The sequence below is a fragment of the Stegostoma tigrinum genome, unplaced genomic scaffold (assembly GCF_030684315.1).
Source record: "Stegostoma tigrinum isolate sSteTig4 unplaced genomic scaffold, sSteTig4.hap1 scaffold_117, whole genome shotgun sequence".
Classification (NCBI taxonomy): Eukaryota; Metazoa; Chordata; class Chondrichthyes; order Orectolobiformes; family Stegostomatidae; genus Stegostoma; species Stegostoma tigrinum.
The window spans coordinates 137205-154127 of NW_026728067.1; the positions used below are offsets into that span (position 1 = coordinate 137205).

The 16923-nt window shown below is 60.2% G+C and overlaps 1 protein-coding gene across 1 annotated transcript in view; it reads right to left on the reverse strand.

The window, feature by feature from the left end:
* Positions 1-16923, reverse strand: part of LOC132207648 (uncharacterized) — a 501523-nt gene that overhangs the window by 104679 nt on the left and 379921 nt on the right. The window contains exon 9 of the mRNA XM_059643579.1: positions 3722-3883. Coding sequence (XP_059499562.1) covers positions 3722-3883 — 162 coding nt within the window. The remainder of the gene's footprint in view (positions 1-3721; positions 3884-16923) is intronic.

Genomic DNA, 16923 nt, shown 5'->3' on the forward strand with positions numbered 1-16923 from the left:
GTACATTGATGACTGTATCGGTGCCGCCTCTTGCTCCCCAGAGGAGCTCAAACAGTTCATCCACTTCACCAACACCTTCCACCCCAACCTTCAGTTCACCTGGGCCATCTCCAGCACATCCCTCACCTTCCTGGGCCTCTCAGTCTCCATTTCAGGCAACCAGCTTGTAACTGATGTCCATTTCAAGCCCACCGACTCCCACAGCTACCCAGAATACACCTCCTCCCACCCACCATCCTGCAAAAATTCCATCCCCCTATTCCCAATTCCTCCGCCTCCGCCGCTTCTGCTCCCACGATAAGACATTCCACTCCCGCACATCCCAGATGTCCAAGTTCTTCAAGGACCGCAACTTGCCCCCCACAGTGATCGAGAACGCCCTTGACCGCATCTCCCATATTTCCCGCAACACATCCCTCACACCCCGCCCCCACCACAACCGCCCCAAGAGGATCCCCCTCGTTCTCACACACCACCCCACCAACCTCCGGATACAACGCATCATCCTCTGACACTTCCGCCATCTACAATCCGACCTCACCACCCAAGACATTTTTCCATCCCCACCCCTGTCTGCTTTCCGGAGAGACCACTCTCTCCGTGACTCCCTTGTTCGCTCCACAGTGCCCTCCAACCCCACCACACCCGACACTTTCCCCTGCAACCGCAGGAAATGCTACACTTGCCCCCACACCACCTCCCTCACCCCTATCCCAGGCCCCAAGATGACATTCCACATTAAGCAGAGGTTCATCTGCACATCTGCCAATGTGGTATACTGCATCCACTGTACCCGGTGTGGTTTCCTCAACATTGGGGAAACCAAGCGGAGGCTTGGGGACCGCTTTGCAGAACACCTCCGCTCAGTTCGCAACAAACAACTGCACCTCCCAGTCGCAAACCATTTCCACTCCCCCTCCCATTCTTTAGATGACATGGCCATCATGGGCCTCCTGCAGTGCCACAATGATGCCACCCCAAGGTTGCAGGAACAGCAACTCATATTCCGCCTGGGAACCCTGCAGCATAATGGTATCAACGTGGACTTCACCAGTTTCAAAATCTCTCCCACCACATCCCTAAACCAGCCCAATTCGTCCCCTCCCCCCACTGCACCACACAACCAGCCCAGCTCTTCCCCTTCACCCACTGCATCCCAAAACCAGTCCAACCTGTCTCTGCCTCCCTAATCTGTTCTTCCTCTCACCCATCCCTTCTCCCACCCCTAGCCGCACCCCCATCTACCTACTAACCTCATCCCACCTCCTTGACCTGTCCGTCTTCCCTGGACTGACCTATCCCCTCCCTACCTCCCCACCTATACTCTCTCCACCTATCTTCTTTTCTCTCCATCTTCAGTCCGCCTCCCCCTCTCTCCCTATTTATTCCAGAACCCTCACCCCATCCCCCTCTCTGATGAAGGGTCTAGGCCCGAAACGTCAGCTTTTGTGCTCCTGAGATGCTGCTTGGCCTGCTGTGTTCATCCAGCCTCACATTTTGTCACCTTGGATTCTCCAGCATCTGCAGTTCCCATTATCTATGGTGATTGTGTTTGATTAGATTCTGATTTTCCAAATGCCCTGCTATTATTTTCTTCATAGCTGATTGCCACATATTTCCAACAATTGATGTTACGTTGTTTCGGTTGTAGTTATCTTCTTTTTGCCTCTCTCCTTTTTAAATAGGTATGTCACATCGGCAGTTTTCCAGCCCTCAGATGCTTCTCTGGAATCTAAACCTTTTTGAGAAATTACAATCAACGCATACACCGACTCTGAAGCTCATTGTTGAGAATCTTAGAAAGTCAACCATCACGGCAAAGAGTCTAATCTGCTTTTACTCCATTAGATTGTCTACTGCTACTTCTCTAATGGTAGTGATGGAGTGGTAGTGATGTGTTTAATTCCTCCCTGTATTCTTTAGTAATAAGGGGATCCTTGAAGTATCTTCCACTGTAAAGACTACCCCTTTCTCATTATCACTGATAATGGGAAGCTCAGATGCTGGAGAATCCAAGATAACAAAGTGTGAAGCTGGATGAACACAGCAGGCCAAGCAGCATCTCAGGAGCACAAAAGCTGACGTTTCAGGCCTCGACCCTTTTCTCATTATCATTGTTTCTTGATTTAAAAATTAACCTGGCCGTTACAGCCTAGCATATGATTAATGGCATTACCTCTAAAACCTTCTTGGCTAAAGTGTTCAATAGAGTGCTACAACCTGAAAGAAGTAATTCTTCCCTGAATTAATAGGCAACCAATTTGAAAATGTGGCCTCTGGTCGTAAAATCTTTCACAAATGGGAGTAATCTCTACGGATATACACTATCAAGCCTCTTAAGAATCTTAAATGTTGAAAAAATAAGATTTTTTCAATCTTATAAACGCCAATGAACGTAGTCCCAGCCTGCCCAACTTTCCTAAGCATAGCAATCCCCTACGCCATTTCCGAAATCAACCCAGTCAACATGAGGTGTATGGCATCCGCGGCATTCGCTCTGTGGCCGTACATGACTTGTCAGTTACCATCCTGCTGCTACGACTCTACTTCTATTTACGATGCAGTCCTCTGTCCATCCGAACAAACTACCCTTGAACACATGGGCTCTTTTCATTTGAGACACCTTATGAGCTGTACCTTATCAAATGCTTTGTTGAAATCTCAATGTACTACATCAACTGGTGGTCCTTCATCAGTAATGTTTGTTTCCTTCTCAAAGCACTGTAGCAAGTTTGTCAAGTATTATTTCCCCTTTATAAAAGGATGTTAACTCTGTAGGATGTTATAGCACACTAAGTACCCTGTTATTTCATCTTTCATTGCCGGCATGAACATCTATCCAGGTTGACCTAAATTGGCAATACTGGCTTGCTATTTTGTCCAAGTATCTTTGTAATAATGGTGTTATGTTCACAATCTTTCAATCCTCTGAGAATTTTCCACAATCTAAGGATTCTTGGAAGATTATCATCAGTGCCTCCATTGTATCTGTAGCTGCATTGTTCAACATGAGAGGCTACAACTCATGATACCCCTTGGATATTTTCTCTACTGATTGGAGTCATGTTTGGAATTCTGTGCAGTGACATTCACTTTTAACAGTTTGCTAAATACTACCAGGAACAGAAATTGTCATCCAGCTGCAACTAAACTAAAGCTTTCAGCACGGAAGAAAGTCTTTCAATTCATTATGAACCTAACAACTCCTGTAAAGGGCAATACAATTTGCCTCAGTCCATAAATGTTCTCCCTCCAACATCCTGAGATGCATCATCTGTATTTCTTCAAATTTACCACAGATTCTGTTTCAATCATCCTTTCAGCAATACGCATGACAACAATTCGGCATTCTTAGTCCCCCTGTAGCCTCCGTTGCACACGTGCATTGTTAGATGATTATTTATTTGTGTGCCTGCTTTTTTGCTCGAATGGATAAAGGTAAATTTCTGTTCTTTTGTCATCAGAGCTATTGCCTCCTCACTCTCATCTTCCTTGTTTTATCCTGTGCTGGAATATTTAATTTGTTGACATATCTGAAATATGTGGTTGAATGGATTGGGTTTTGTAACATTGCATTCCCCATAGACCATCTACCGATACTGTTGCTTGTTCTAACAGTTATTATCTCGCAGAGTGGAAAATGCAGTTTGAAAGCAATGGAACATTATCGATGAAGAAGTTGATGCATAAATTGCTGCGATCTTCCAAACTACAAACTCACCTTCAATTCTTTCTCGGTCAGAGCATTGTGCCGGCGCAAATGAATCGTGTTCTCAATGGGACTTCCAAAACCATGGAATTGAATTTGCATGTTGATTACTTCTTCCCTCTTCAGAAATGCAAAGTAGTATCGTGATGAAGCTTCCAAGGCGATGATTGTGTCCTTCAATGAACGGAAAAGTGACTCTTAGATTCATGGAAATATTTCACTACTTCTATAGACATGAAAGGCAAACATTCTCCCTACATATGACCCAGTCTCATTTTATCGTATCTTTCTGATTTTACATGCCACGGGATAATCATTGCAGTGTAACAGAAATGTTGATCATGGAAATTTATCACTGTTTTCATAAATAATGGCAAATTTTCAACATCTTGCAATTGTATGAAGGCTCAGTCTCATCACAACTCGCCTGCTGCACAAAGACATTCTTGCACTGCTTTGAATGTTAGGGCTGAAACAAAACACAATCATGACACAAATGCATCAACACCCCACTTTCAACAGGATCTGATATCCTTGCCAGGCACTGGAGGGGTTGCGGAGACTGGTGAGTGGATAAAGTCGTTCCTCTGTTCAAGCAGGAAAACAGGGACTTTCCAGGAAACTACAGACTGGTGAGTGTCTCATGTCTCAAAGGTATGGGCTAATAAGGGACAGCCAGCATGGCATTATGCGGGGCAGGTTATGTCTTACCAAGTCAGTTGAAGTTTTCAAGGAGGTGACAAGGGTGATCAATTAGGGCAGAACAGTTGATAACATATACATGGATTTTACGAAGGTTTTCAACAAGGTCCCTCATGGTATGCTCATCCAGAAGATTAAGATCCATGAGATCCGTGGTGACTTGGCCTGCCCATATAAGGCAGACGGTAGCGGTGGAAGGCTAACAAAGAGAACACAGCAGGCCAGGCAGCATCAACAATGTCAGCTTTCCTGTTCCTCTGATGCAGCCTGACCTGCTGCGTTCCTCCAGCTCCACACTTGGTTATCTCTGATTCCAGCATCTACAGTTCTTGCCGTCTCAGTGGTGGAAAGCTGTTTTTCTGGCTGCAGCTCAGTGACGAGTGGTGTTCCGCATCGATGTGACTTCTGCTGTTTGTGATATATGTAAATGACTTGGTTGCAAATGTAGATGGGGGATTAGTAAGTTTGCAGATGATATAAGGACCAGTGGACTTGTGGACAGCATGGAAGGTTGTCAAAGGACACAGCAAGATACAGACCAATTGCAAACACGAGCGGAGAAATGGCCGATGGAATTTAATCTGGGCAGGCATGAGGTGTTGCATTTTAGGAGACCAAGTGTTAAGGAAAGGGATACACAGTTAATGGCAGGACCCCAAACTGCAGTGATGTCCAGAGGGATCTTGGGGTCCTAGACCATAACTCCCTGACAGTAGCCACACAAGTAGATAGGGTGGTCAAGAAGGCATATCGCATGCTTGCCTTTATTCATAGGGGAACTCAGCGCAAGAGTCAGGATGTCACATTGCAGCTTTACAAGACTTTGGTGAGACCACACAGAGTATTGCATTCAATTCTGGCCGCCACATTACACTAAGGATGTGCAGGCTTTGGACAGGGTGCAGAAGAGATTTACCAGCATGCTGACTGGAATAGAGGGTATGAATGAGAAGGAGGAGCTGGAAAAACTCTTCGTTTTGTCTGGGGCAGTAGAAGCTGAGGGCAGGCTTGATAGAAGTCTATAAAATTCGGAGATACATAAATACAGCTAACGGTCAGAAAATTTCTCCCCCGGAGTTGAAGTGTCCACTATTAGGGGGCATGCATTTAAGCTGAGAGGGGGGAAGTTCAAAAGAGATGTGAGGGGCAAATATTTCACACTGAGCATGTTAAAAGTGTGGAATACATTGCCCGGGGTGGTAGTGGATGCAGATACGATGAAAGCATTTAAAAGGGACTTTTAGTTAAGTGCACGAATATGCAAGGAATGGAGGACTATGGATCAAGGACAGGCAGAAGGGATTATTTCATTTGTTGTCATGTTTGGCCCAACATGGTGGGCCGAAGGGCACATTCCTGTTGCTGTCGTGTTCCAAGTTTTATGCTCACCTGTGTCATGATTGCAAAAAGTAGGATTGGGAAGAATTTTTGAGAAGCGTTTGTGAACATTATTTCATGTGAGGACAAATGGGATAAGGATTAGGTGACACAGCACAATCAGATCTTGGAGCCCATGATGAATCATAGGGACCTCACAAGCACCAATGATCAGAGGGATCTCAGGATCTTGATGTGCATGCCTGTTGATCCCCCAATGTAATGGACCAGGTCGTTGAAGTGGTTTGGAAGGCACATTGGATACTTGTCTTTATTAGACTTAATATTAAGTGGTAGAGTTTCAGAATAGGCAGGGTATGTACAACACTGTTGGGCCGAACCAACATTAAGTCAACGATGAGAAAATACAGTGAGACTTGGACAACGATCAGGCTTGGCCTGATAAAGGATAAGTTACATTTGCACCATACAAGTGCTAAGCAGCAATCAGCTCCAACAAGAGAGAATATGACCATATCAAAAAAATTCCATGTCCTTACCCTCACATCATCGTTACATTTATTTTTTTTTGATGTGCAAGTGCAATCCAAGCCATGCAAGGCTACGGGCCAGGTGTTGGAAATGAGGTCAGAACAATTCAGTGCTTGTTCTTGACTGTCACAGAATCTGTCAGCTTATAATGTATTTCTCCTGTATTGTAGACTACTGAGGTGCTTGGCTATCCACTAAACCAAGGTTAACACTGATCTAAAACTAAACTGGGTCAGTTATATAATCAGCAGTAGCCAGGTCCATAGTACAAACCACCCTGCTGTGGGACAGAGTAAGGCAAATCCAAGTGAGCGAACGTGGTTGGAGACTCATTCGTTGGGGGCATAGATTCTGTTGCCACATTTGAGACACAAGGGCCGCGTGTTGCTTCCCTGGTGCCAAGGTCAAGGACATCTCTGAGTGGTTGCAACAAATTCTTAAAGGGGAGGGTGAGTAGCCAGAGGCCACGGGGCACGTTGGTACCAATGACATAGGCCGAAAGAGGGATGACATCCTGCGGACTATGTGCAAGGAGTTAGCAAAGAGGCTGAAAGGCAGGACCGAGAGGGTAATAATTTATGGGTTGCCATGAGTGCCACATGTTAGTGAGCTAAGTCATAGAAAGATAGGTGAGATGAATGCATGGTTAAGGAGCTGGCACAGGGGGCAGGGTTTCCGGTTCATGGATAATTGGGACCGTTTCTGAGCAAGGGGTGACCTGTCTAAGAGGGATGGGAGGCAAGACGCTGTGAGCGGGTCAGGACGGAGGGGGCAAGTCGTTGTGAGCGGGTTACGACGGAGGGAACAAGTGCCTGTGAGCAGGACAGGAAGGAGGGGCAAGTCGCTGTGAGCAGGTCAGGGCTGCGGGGGCAAGTCCCTGTCAGCGGGACAGGTCTGCGGGGTCCAGTCCCTGTCAGCGGGAGATGTCTGCGGGGGTCAGTCCCTGTCAGCGGGAGAGGGCTGCGGGGGCCAGTACCACTGAGCGCGACAGGACTGCAGGGGGCAAATCGCTGTGAGCGGGTCAGGGATCGGGGGCCAGTCCCTCTGAGCGGGTCAGGGCTGCAGGGGGCAAATCGCTGTGAGCGGGTCGGGGCTGCGGGGGCCAGCCGCTGTGAGTGGACAGGGCTACGGAGGCCAATCCCTGTGAGCGGGACAGGGCTGCGGGGGCCAGTCCCTGTGAGCGGGTCAGGGCTGCGGGGGGGCAGTCCCTGTGAGCGGGTCAGGGCTGTGGGGGCCAGTCCCTGCGAGCGGGTCAGGACTGCGGGGGCCAGAGCCTGTGAGCGGGTCAGGGCTGCGGGGGCCAGTAACTGTGAGGGGGTCAGGGGTGCGGGGGAAAATCGCTGTGACCGAGAGGGCTGCAGGGGACAGTCCCTGTGAGCAGGTAATGGCTGCGGGGGCCAGTGCCTGTGAGAGGGTCGGGGCTGCGGGGGCCAGTGCTTGTGAGCGGGTCAGGGCTGCGGGTCCAGACCGTCTGAGCGGGTCAGGGCTGCAGGGGGCCAGCCCCTGTGAGCGGGTCAGGGATGTGGGGGCGAGCCCCTGTGAGAGGGTCAGGGCTGCGAGGGCAAGTCCCTGTCAGCGGGACAGGACTGCGGGGTAAATCGCTGTGAGCGGATCAGGGCTGTGGGGGCCAGTCTCTGTGAGTGGGTCAGGACTGCAGGGGGACTGTCCCTGTCAGCGGGACAGGACTGCAGGGGGCAAATCGCTGTGAGCGGGTCAGGGCTGCAGGACCCAGTCCCTGTGTGCGGGTCAGGGCTGCGGGGGCCAGGGCCTGTGAGCGGGTCAGGGCTGCGGGGGGCCAGTCCCTGTGAGCGCGAAAGGACTGCAGGGGGCAAATCACTGCGAGCGGGACAGGGCTGCGGGGGCCAGTTCATGTGAGCGGGTCTGACTGCAGGGGGCCAGTCCCTGTGAGCGGGTCAGGGCTGCGGGGGCCAGTAACTGTGAGGGGGTCAGGGGTGCGGGAGAAAATCGCTGTGACCGGGAGAGGCCTGCGGGGGACAGTCCCTGTGAGCAGGTCATGGCTGCGGGGGCCAGTTCCTGTGAGCGGGTCAGGGCTGCGGGGGCCAGTGCCTGTGAGCGGGTCGGGGCTGCGATGGGCCAGTGCTTGTGAGCGGGTCAAGGCTGCGGGTCCAGTCCCTGTGAGCGGGTCAGGGCTGCAGGGGGCCTGCCCCTGTGAGCGGGTCAGGGATGTGGGGGCGAGCCCCTGTGAGCGGGTCAGGGCAGTGGGGGCCAGTCCCTGTGAGCGGGTCAGGGCTGCGGGGGCCAGACCCTGTGAGAGGGTCAGGGCAGCGGGGGCGAGACCCTGTGAGCGCGAAAGGACTGCAGGGGGAAAATCACTGCGAGCGGGTCAGGGCTGTGGGGCGAACCCCTGTGAGCGGGTCAGGGCTGCGGGGGCCAGTCCCTGTCAGCGGGACAGGTCTGCGGGGGCCAGTCCCTGTCAGCGGGAGATGTCTGCGGGGGTCAGTCCCTGTCAGCGGGAGAGGGCTGCGGGGGCCAGTACCACTGAGCGCGACAGGACTGCAGGGGGCAAATCGCTGTGAGCGGGTCAGGGATCGGGGGCCAGTCCCTCTGAGCGGGTCAGGACTGCAGGGGGCAAATCGCTGTGAGCGGGTCGGGGCTGCGGGGGCCAGCCGCTGTGAGTGGACAGGGCTACGGAGGCCAATCCCTGTGAGCGGGACAGGGCTGCGGGGGCCAGTCCCTGTGAGCGGGTCAGGGCTGCGGGGGGGCAGTCCCTGTGAGCGGGTCAGGGCTGTGGGGGCCAGCCGCTGTGAGAGTGACAGGAATACAGGGGCCAGTCGCTGTGAGCGGGTCAGGGCTGCAGGGGCCAGTCGCTGTGAGCGGGTCAGGGCTGCGGGGGCCAGTCCCTGTGAGGAGGTCAGGGCTGTGGGGGCCAGTCCCTGTCAGCGGGACAGGACTGCTGGGGGCAAATCCCTGTAAGCGGGTCAGGGCTGCAGGGGCCAGTAACTGTGAGGGGGTCAGGGGTGCGGGGGAAAATCGCTGTGACCGGGAGAGGGCTGCAGGGGACAGTCCCTGTGAGCAGGTAATGGCTGCGGGGGCCAGTGCTTGTGAGCGGGTCAGGGCTGCGGGTCCAGTCCCTCTGAGCGGATCAGGGCTGCAGGGGGCCAGCCCCTGTGAGCGGGTCAGGGCTGCGAGGGCAAGTCCCTGTCAGCGGGACAGGACTGCGGGGTAAATCGCTGTGAGCGGATCAGGGCTGTGGGGGCCAGTACCTGTGAGCGGGTCAGGACTGCGGGGGCCAGTCCCTGTGAGCGGGTCAGGGCTGCGGGGGCCAGTCCATGTGAGTGGGTCAGAGCTGCGGGGGCAAGTCACTGGGAGCGGATCAGGGCTGTGGGGGCCAGTCCCTGTGAGCGGGTCAGGACTGCAGGGGGACTGTCCCTGTCAGCGGGACAGGACTGCAGGGGGGCAAATCGCTGTGAGCGGGTCAGGGCTGCAGGACCCAGTCCCTGTGTGCGGGTCAGGGCTGCGGGGGCCAGTTCATGTGAGCGGGTCGGACTGCAGGGGGCCAGTCCCTGTGAGCGGGTCAGAGCTGCGGGGGCCAGTCCCTGTGAGCAGGTCAGGGCTGCAGGGTCCAGTGCTTGTGAGCGGGTCAGGGCTGCGGGGGCCAGTGCTTGTGAGCGGGTCAGGGCTGCGGGGGCCAGTGCTTGTGAGCGGGTCAGGGCTGCGGGGGCCAATCCCTGTGAGCGGGAGAGGGCTGCGGGGGCCAGTCCCTGTGAGCGGGTCAGGGCTGCGGGGGCCAATCCCTGTGAGCGGGTCAGGGCTGCGGGGCAAAGTCCCTGGGAGCGGGTCAGGGCTGCGAGGGCAAGTCCCTGTCAGCGGGACAGGACTGCGGGGTAAATCGCTGTGAGCGGATCAGGGCTGCGGGGGCCATTCCCTGTCAGCGGGACAGGGCTGCGGGGGCCAGTCACTGTCAGCGGGACAGGGCTGCGGGGGCCAGTCCCTGTCAGCGGGAATGGACTGCAGGGGGCAAATCACCGTGAGCGGGTCAGGGCTGCAGGGGGCAAGTCGCTGTGAGCGGGTCTGGGCTGCGTGGGCCAGTCCCTGTGAGCGGGTCAGGGCTGCGGCAGCCAGTCCCTGTGAGCGGGTAAGGGCTGCGGGGGGAAGTCCCTGTCAGCGGGACAGGACTGCAGGGGGCCAGTCCCTGTGAGCGGGTCAGGGCTGCGGCAGCCAGTCCCTGTGAGCGGGTCAGGTCTGCGGGGGGAAGTCCCTGTCAGCGGGTCAGGACTGCGGGGGCCAATCCCTGTGAGCGGGTCAGGGCTGCGGGGGAAAGTCCCTGGGAGCGGGTCAGGGCTGCGAGGGCAAGTCCCTGTCAGCGGGACAGGACTGCGGGGTAAATCGCTGTGAGCGGATCAGGGCTGCGGGGGCCATTCCCTGTCAGCGGGACAGGGCTGCGGGGGCCAGTCCCTGTCAGCGGGAATGGACTGCAGGGGGCAAATCACTGTGAGCGGGTCAGGGCGGCAGGGGGCAAGTCGCTGTGAGCGGGTCTGGGCTGCGTGGGCCAGTCCCTGTGAGCGGGTCAGGGCTGCGGGGGGAAGTCCCTGTCAGCGGGACAGGACTGCAGGGGGCCAGTCCCTGCGAGCGGGTCAGGACTGCGGGGGCCAGTCCCTGTGAGCGGGTCAGGGCTGCGGGAGCCAGAGCCTGTGAGCGGGTCAGGGCTGCGGGGGCCAGTCCCTGTGAGAGGGTCAGGGCAGCGGGGGCCAGTCCCAGTGAGAGGGTCAGGGCAGCGGGGCCAAGTCACTGTGAGCGGGAAAGGACTGCGGGGGACAGTTCATGTGAGCGGGTCTGACTGCAGGGGGCCAGTAACTGTGAGGGGGTCAGGGGTGCGGGGGCCAGTCCCTGTGAGCGGGTCAGGGTTGCGGGGGCAAGTCGCTGTGAGCGGGTCAGAGCTGCGGGGGGCAAGTCGCTGTGAGCGGGTCAGGGCTGCGGGGGCCATTCGCTGTGAGCGGGTCAGGGCTGCGGGGGCCATTCCCTGTCAGCGGGACAGGGCTGCGGGGGCCAGTCACTGTCAGCGGGACAGGGTTGCGGGAGCCAGTCCCTGTCAGCGGGACAGGGCTGAGGGGGCCAGTTGCTGTCAGCTGGACAGGGCTACAGCGGCCAGTCCCTGAGAGCGCGACAGGACTGCAGGGGGCAAATCGCTGTGAGCCGGTCAGGCCTGCGGGGGCCAGCCGCTGTGAGAGCGACAGGAATGCGGGGGCCAGTCCCTGTGAGCGGATCAGGGCTGCAGCGGCAAGTCGCTGTCAGCGGGACAGGGCTGCGGGGGGCAAGTTGCTGTGAGCGGGTCTGGGCTGCGTGGGCCAGTCCCTGTGAGCGCGAAAGGACTGCAGTGGGCAAATCGCTGTGAGCGGAACAGGGCTGCGGGGGGCAAGTCCCGTGCGCGGGTCAGGGCTGCGGGGTCAGTCCCTTTGAGCGGGTCAGGGCTGCGGGGGCCAGTCCCTGTGTGCGGGTCAGGGCTGCGGGGGCCAGAGCCTGTGAGCGGGTCAGGGCTGCGGGGGCCAGTAACTGTGAGGGGGTCAGGGGTGTGGGGGAAAATCGCTGTGACCGGGAGAGGGCTGCGGGGGACAGTGCCTGTGAGCAGGTCATGGCTGTGGGGGCCAGTTCCTCTGAGCGGGTCAGGGCTGCAGGGGGCCAGCCCCTGTGAGCGGGTCAGGGATGTGGGGGCGAGCCCCTGTGAGCGGGTCAGGGCTGCGAGGGCAAGTCCCTGTCAGCGGGACAGGACTGCGGGGTAAATTGCTGTGAGCGGATCAGGGCTGTGGGGGCCAGTCCCTGTGAGCGGGTCAGGACTGCAGGGGGACTGTCCCTGTCAGCGGGACAGGACTGCAGGGGGCAAATCGCTGTGAGCGGGTCAGGGCTGCAGGACCCAGTCCCTGTGTGCGGGTCAGGGCTGCGGGGGCCAGTTCATGTGAGCGGGTCGGACTGCAGGGGGCCAGTCCCTGTGAGCGGGAGAGGGCTGCAGGGGCCAGTCCCTGTGAGCGGGTCAGGGCTGCGGGGGCCAGTCCCTGTGAGCGGGTCAGGGCTGCGGGGGCCAGTAACTGTGAGGGGGTCAGGGGTGCGGGGGAAAATCGCTGTGACCGGGAGAGGGCTGCGGGGGACAGTGCCTGTGAGCGGGTCGGGGCTGTGGGGGCCAGTGCCTGTGAGCGAGTCGGGGCTGCGGGTCCAGTCCGTGTGAGCGGGTCAGGACTGCAGGGGCCCAGCCCCTGTGAGCGTGTCAGGGCTGCGGGGACCAGTCCCTGTGAGTGGGTCAGGACTGCAGGGGGACAGTCCCTGTCAGCGGGACAGGGCTGAAGGGGGCAAATCGCTGTGAGCGGGTCAGGGCTGCAGGGCCCAATCCCTGTGAGCGGGAGAGGGCTGCTGGGGCCAGTCCGTGTGAGCGGGTCAGGGCTGCGGAGGCCAGGCCCTGTGAGCGGGTCAGGGCTGCGGGGGCCAGCCGCTGTGAGCGGGGCAGGGCTGCGGGGCCAGTCCCTGTGAGCGGGAGAGGGCTGCTGGGGCCAGACCGTGTGAGCGGGTCAGGGCTGCGGGGGCCAGGCCCTGTGAGCGGGTCAGGGCTGCGGGGGCAAATCGCTGTGAGCGGGTCATGGCTGCGAGGGCCAGCCGCTGTGAGCGGGGCAGGGCTGCGGGGCCAGTCCCTGTCAGCGGGAGAGGGCTGCTGGGGCCAGTCCGTGGGAGCGGGTCAGGGCTGCGGGGGCCAGGCCCTGTGAGCGGGTCAGGGCTGCGGGGGCCAGCCGCTGTGAACAGGGCAGGGCTGTGGGGGCGAGCCCCTGTGAGCGTGTCAGGGCTGTGGGGGCCAGTCCCTGTGAGCGGGTCAGGGCTGCGGGGGCCAGTCCCTGTGAGTGGGTCAGGGCTGCGGGGGCAAGTCCCTGTCAGCGGGTCAGGGCTGCGAGGGCAAGTCCCTGTCAGCGGGACAGGACTGCAAGGGGCAGGTCCCTGTCAGCGGGACAGGACTGCGGGGGGCAAGTTACAGTGAGCGGGTCAGGTCTGCGGGGGGCAAGTCACTGTGAGCGGGTCAGGGCTGCAGGGGGCAAGACGCAGTGAGCAGGTCAGGGCTGCGGGGGCAAGTCCCTGTCAGCGGGACAGGACTGCGGAGGGCAAGCCGCAGTGAGCGGGTCAGGGCTGTGGGGGCCAGTCCCTGTCACCGGGTCAGGGCTGCGGGGGGCCACTCCCTGCGAGCGTGTCAGGGCTGTGGGGGCCAGTCCCTGTGAGCGGGTCAGGGCTGCGGGGGCCAGTCCCTGTGAGTGGGTCAGGGCTGCGGGGGCAAGTCCCTGGGAGCGGGTCAGGGCTGCGAGGGCAAGTCCCTGTCAGCGGGACAGGACTGCAAGGGGCAGGTCCCTGTCAGCGGGACAGGACTGCGGGGGGCAAGTCGCAGTGAGCGGGTCAGGGCTGCGGGGGCAAGTCGCAGTGAGCGGGTCAGGGCTGCGTGGGCCAGTCCCTGTGAGCGGGTCAGGGCTGCGGCAGCCAGTCCCTGTGAGCGGGTCAGGGCTGCGGGGGGAAGTCCCTGTCAGCGGGACAGGACTGCAGGGGGCCAGTCCCTGCGAGCGGGTCAGGACTGCGGGGGCCAGTCCCTGTGAGCGGGTCAGGGCTGCGGGAGCCAGAGCCTGTGAGCGGGTCAGGGCTGCGGGGGCCAGTCCCTGTGAGCGGGAAAGGACTGCGGGGGACAGTTCATGTGAGCGGGTCTGACTGCAGGGGGCCAGTAACTGTGAGGGGGTCAGGGGTGCGGGGGCCAGTCCCTGTGAGCGGGTCAGGGCTGCGGGGGCAAGTCGCTGTGAGCGGGTCAGAGCTGCGGGGGGCAAGTCGCTGTGAGCGGGTCAGGGCTGCGGGGGCCATTCGCTGTGAGCGGGTCAGGGCTGCGGGGGCCATTCCCTGTCAGCGGGACAGGGCTGCGGGGGCCAGTCACTGTCAGCGGGACAGGGTTGCGGGAGCCAGTCCCTGTCAGCGGGACAGGGCTGAGGGGGCCAGTTGCTGTCAGCTGGACAGGGCTACAGCGGCCAGTCCCTGAGAGCGCGACAGGACAGCAGGGGGCAAATCGCTGTGAGCCGGTCAGGCCTGCGGGGGCCAGCCGCTGTGAGAGCGACAGGAATGCGGGGGCCAGTCCCTGTGAGCGGATCAGGGCTGCAGCGGCAAGTCGCTGTCAGCGGGACAGGGCTGCGGGGGGCAAGTTGCTGTGAGCGGGTCTGGGCTGCGTGGGCCAGTCCCTGTGAGCGCGAAAGGACTGCAGTGGGCAAATCGCTGTGAGCGGAACAGGGCTGCGGGGGGCAAGTCCCGTGCGCGGGTCAGGGCTGCGGGGTCAGTCCCTTTGAGCGGGTCAGGGCTGCGGGGGCCAGTCCCTGTGTGCGGGTCAGGGCTGCGGGGGCCAGTGCCTGTGAGCGGGTCAGGGCTGCGGGGGCCAGTAACTGTGAGGGGGTCAGGGGTGTGGGGGAAAATCGCTGTGACCGGGAGAGGGCTGCGGGGGACAGTGCCTGTGAGCAGGTCATGGCTGTGGGGGCCAGTGCCTGTGAGCGGGTCGGGGCTGCGGGGGCCAGTTCCTCTGAGCGGGTCAGGGCTGCAGGGGGCCAGCCCCTGTGAGCGGGTCAGGGATGTGGGGGCGAGCCCCTGTGAGCGGGTCAGGGCTGCGAGGGCAAGTCCCTGTCAGCGGGACAGGACTGCGGGGTAAATTGCTGTGAGCGGATCAGGGCTGTGGGGGCCAGTCCCTGTGAGCGGGTCAGGACTGCAGGGGGACTGTCCCTGTCAGCGGGACAGGACTGCAGGGGGCAAATCGCTGTGAGCGGGTCAGGGCTGCAGGACCCAGTCCCTGTGTGCGGGTCAGGGCTGCGGGGGCCAGTTCATGTGAGCGGGTCGGACTGCAGGGGGCCAGTCCCTGTGAGCGGGAGAGGGCTGCAGGGGCCAGTCCCTGTGTGCGGGTCAGGGCTGCGGGGGCCAGTAACTGTGAGGGGGTCAGGGGTGCGGGGGAAAATCGCTGTGACCGGGAGAGGGCTGCGGGGGACAGTGCCTGTGAGCAGGTCATGGCTGCGGGGGCCAGTGCCTGTGAGCGGGTCGGGGCTGCGGGTCCAGTCCGTGTGAGCGGGTCAGGACTGCAGGGGGCCAGCCCCTGTGAGCGTGTCAGGGCTGCGGGGACCAGTCCCTGTGAGTGGGTCAGGACTGCAGGGGGACAGTCCCTGTCAGCGGGACAGGGCTGAAGGGGGCAAGTCCCTGTGAGCGGGTCAGGGCTGCGGGGGCCAGTGCCTGTGAGCGGGTCGGGGCAGTGGGGGCCAGTGCCTGTGAGCGGGCCGGGGCTGCGGGTCCAGTCCCTGTGAGCGGGTCAGGACTGCAGGGGGCCAGCCCCTGTGAGCGGGTCAGGGCTGTGGGGGCGAGCCCCTGTGAGCGTGTCAGGGCTGTGGGGGCCAGTCCCTGTGAGCGGGTCAGGGCTGCGGGGGCCAGTCCCTGTGAGTGGGTCAGGGCTGCGGGGGCAAGTCCCTGTGAGCGGGTCAGGGCTGCGAGGGCAAGTCCCTGTCAGCGGGACAGGACTGCAAGGGGCAGGACCCTGTCAGCGGGACAGGACTGCGGGGGGCAAGTCGCAGTGAGCGGGTCAGGGCTGCGGGGGCAAGTCGCAGTGAGCGGGTCAGGGCTGCGGGGGCCAGTCCCTGTGAGCGGGTCAGGTCTGCGGGGGCCAGTCCCTGTGAGCGTGTCAGGGTTGCGGCGGGCCAATCCCTGTGAGCGGGTCAGGGCTGCGGGGGGCATGTTGCAGTGAGCGGGTCAGGGCTGCAGGGGCCAGTCCCTCTGAGGGGGTCAGGTCTGCGGGGGCAAAATCGCACTGAGTGGGTCAGGACTGCGGGGGGCCAGTTCCTGTGAGCGGGTCAGGGCTGCGGAGGACAGTTCCTGTGAGCGGGTCAGGGTGCGGGGACCAGTCCCTGTGAGTGGGTCAGGGCTGCGGGGGAAAAGTCGCAGTGAGTGGGTCAGGGCTGCGGGGGGCAGTGTCGCAGTGAGCTGGTCAGGGCTGCGGGGGGCCAGTCCCCGTGAGCGGGTCTGGGCAGCGGGGGCAGGTCGCAGTGAGCGGTTCAGGGCTGCGGGGGGCAGGTCGCAGTGAGCGGGTCAGGGCTGCGGGGGGCCAGTCGCAGAGAGCGGGTCAGGGCTGCGGGGGCAAGTCCCTGTCAGCGGGTCAGGGCTGCAGGGGGCAAGACGCAGTGAGCAGGTCAGGGCTGCGGGGGCAAGACCCTGTCAGCGGGACAGGACTGCGGGGGGCAAGCCGCAGTGAGTGGGTCAGGGCTGTGGGGGCCAGTCCCTGTCACCGGGTCAGGGCTGCGGGGGGCCAATACCTGCGAGCGTGTCAGGGCTGTGGGGGCCAGTCCCTGTGAGCCGTTAAGGGCTGCGGGGGCCAGTCCCTGTGAGTGGGTCAGGGCTGCGGGGGCAAGTCCCTGGGAGTGGGTCAGGGCTGCGAGGGCAAGTCCCTGTCAGCGGGACAGGACTGCAAGGGGCAGGTCCCTGTCAGCGGGACAGGACTGCGGGGGGCAAGTCGCAGTGAGCGGGTCAGGGCTGCGGGGGGCAAGTCGCAGTGAGCGGGTCAGGGCTGCGGGGGCCAGTCCCTGTGAGCGGGTCAGGTCTGCGGGGGCCAGTCCCTGTGAGCGTGTCAGGGTTGCGGCGGGCCAATCCCTGTGAGCGGGTCA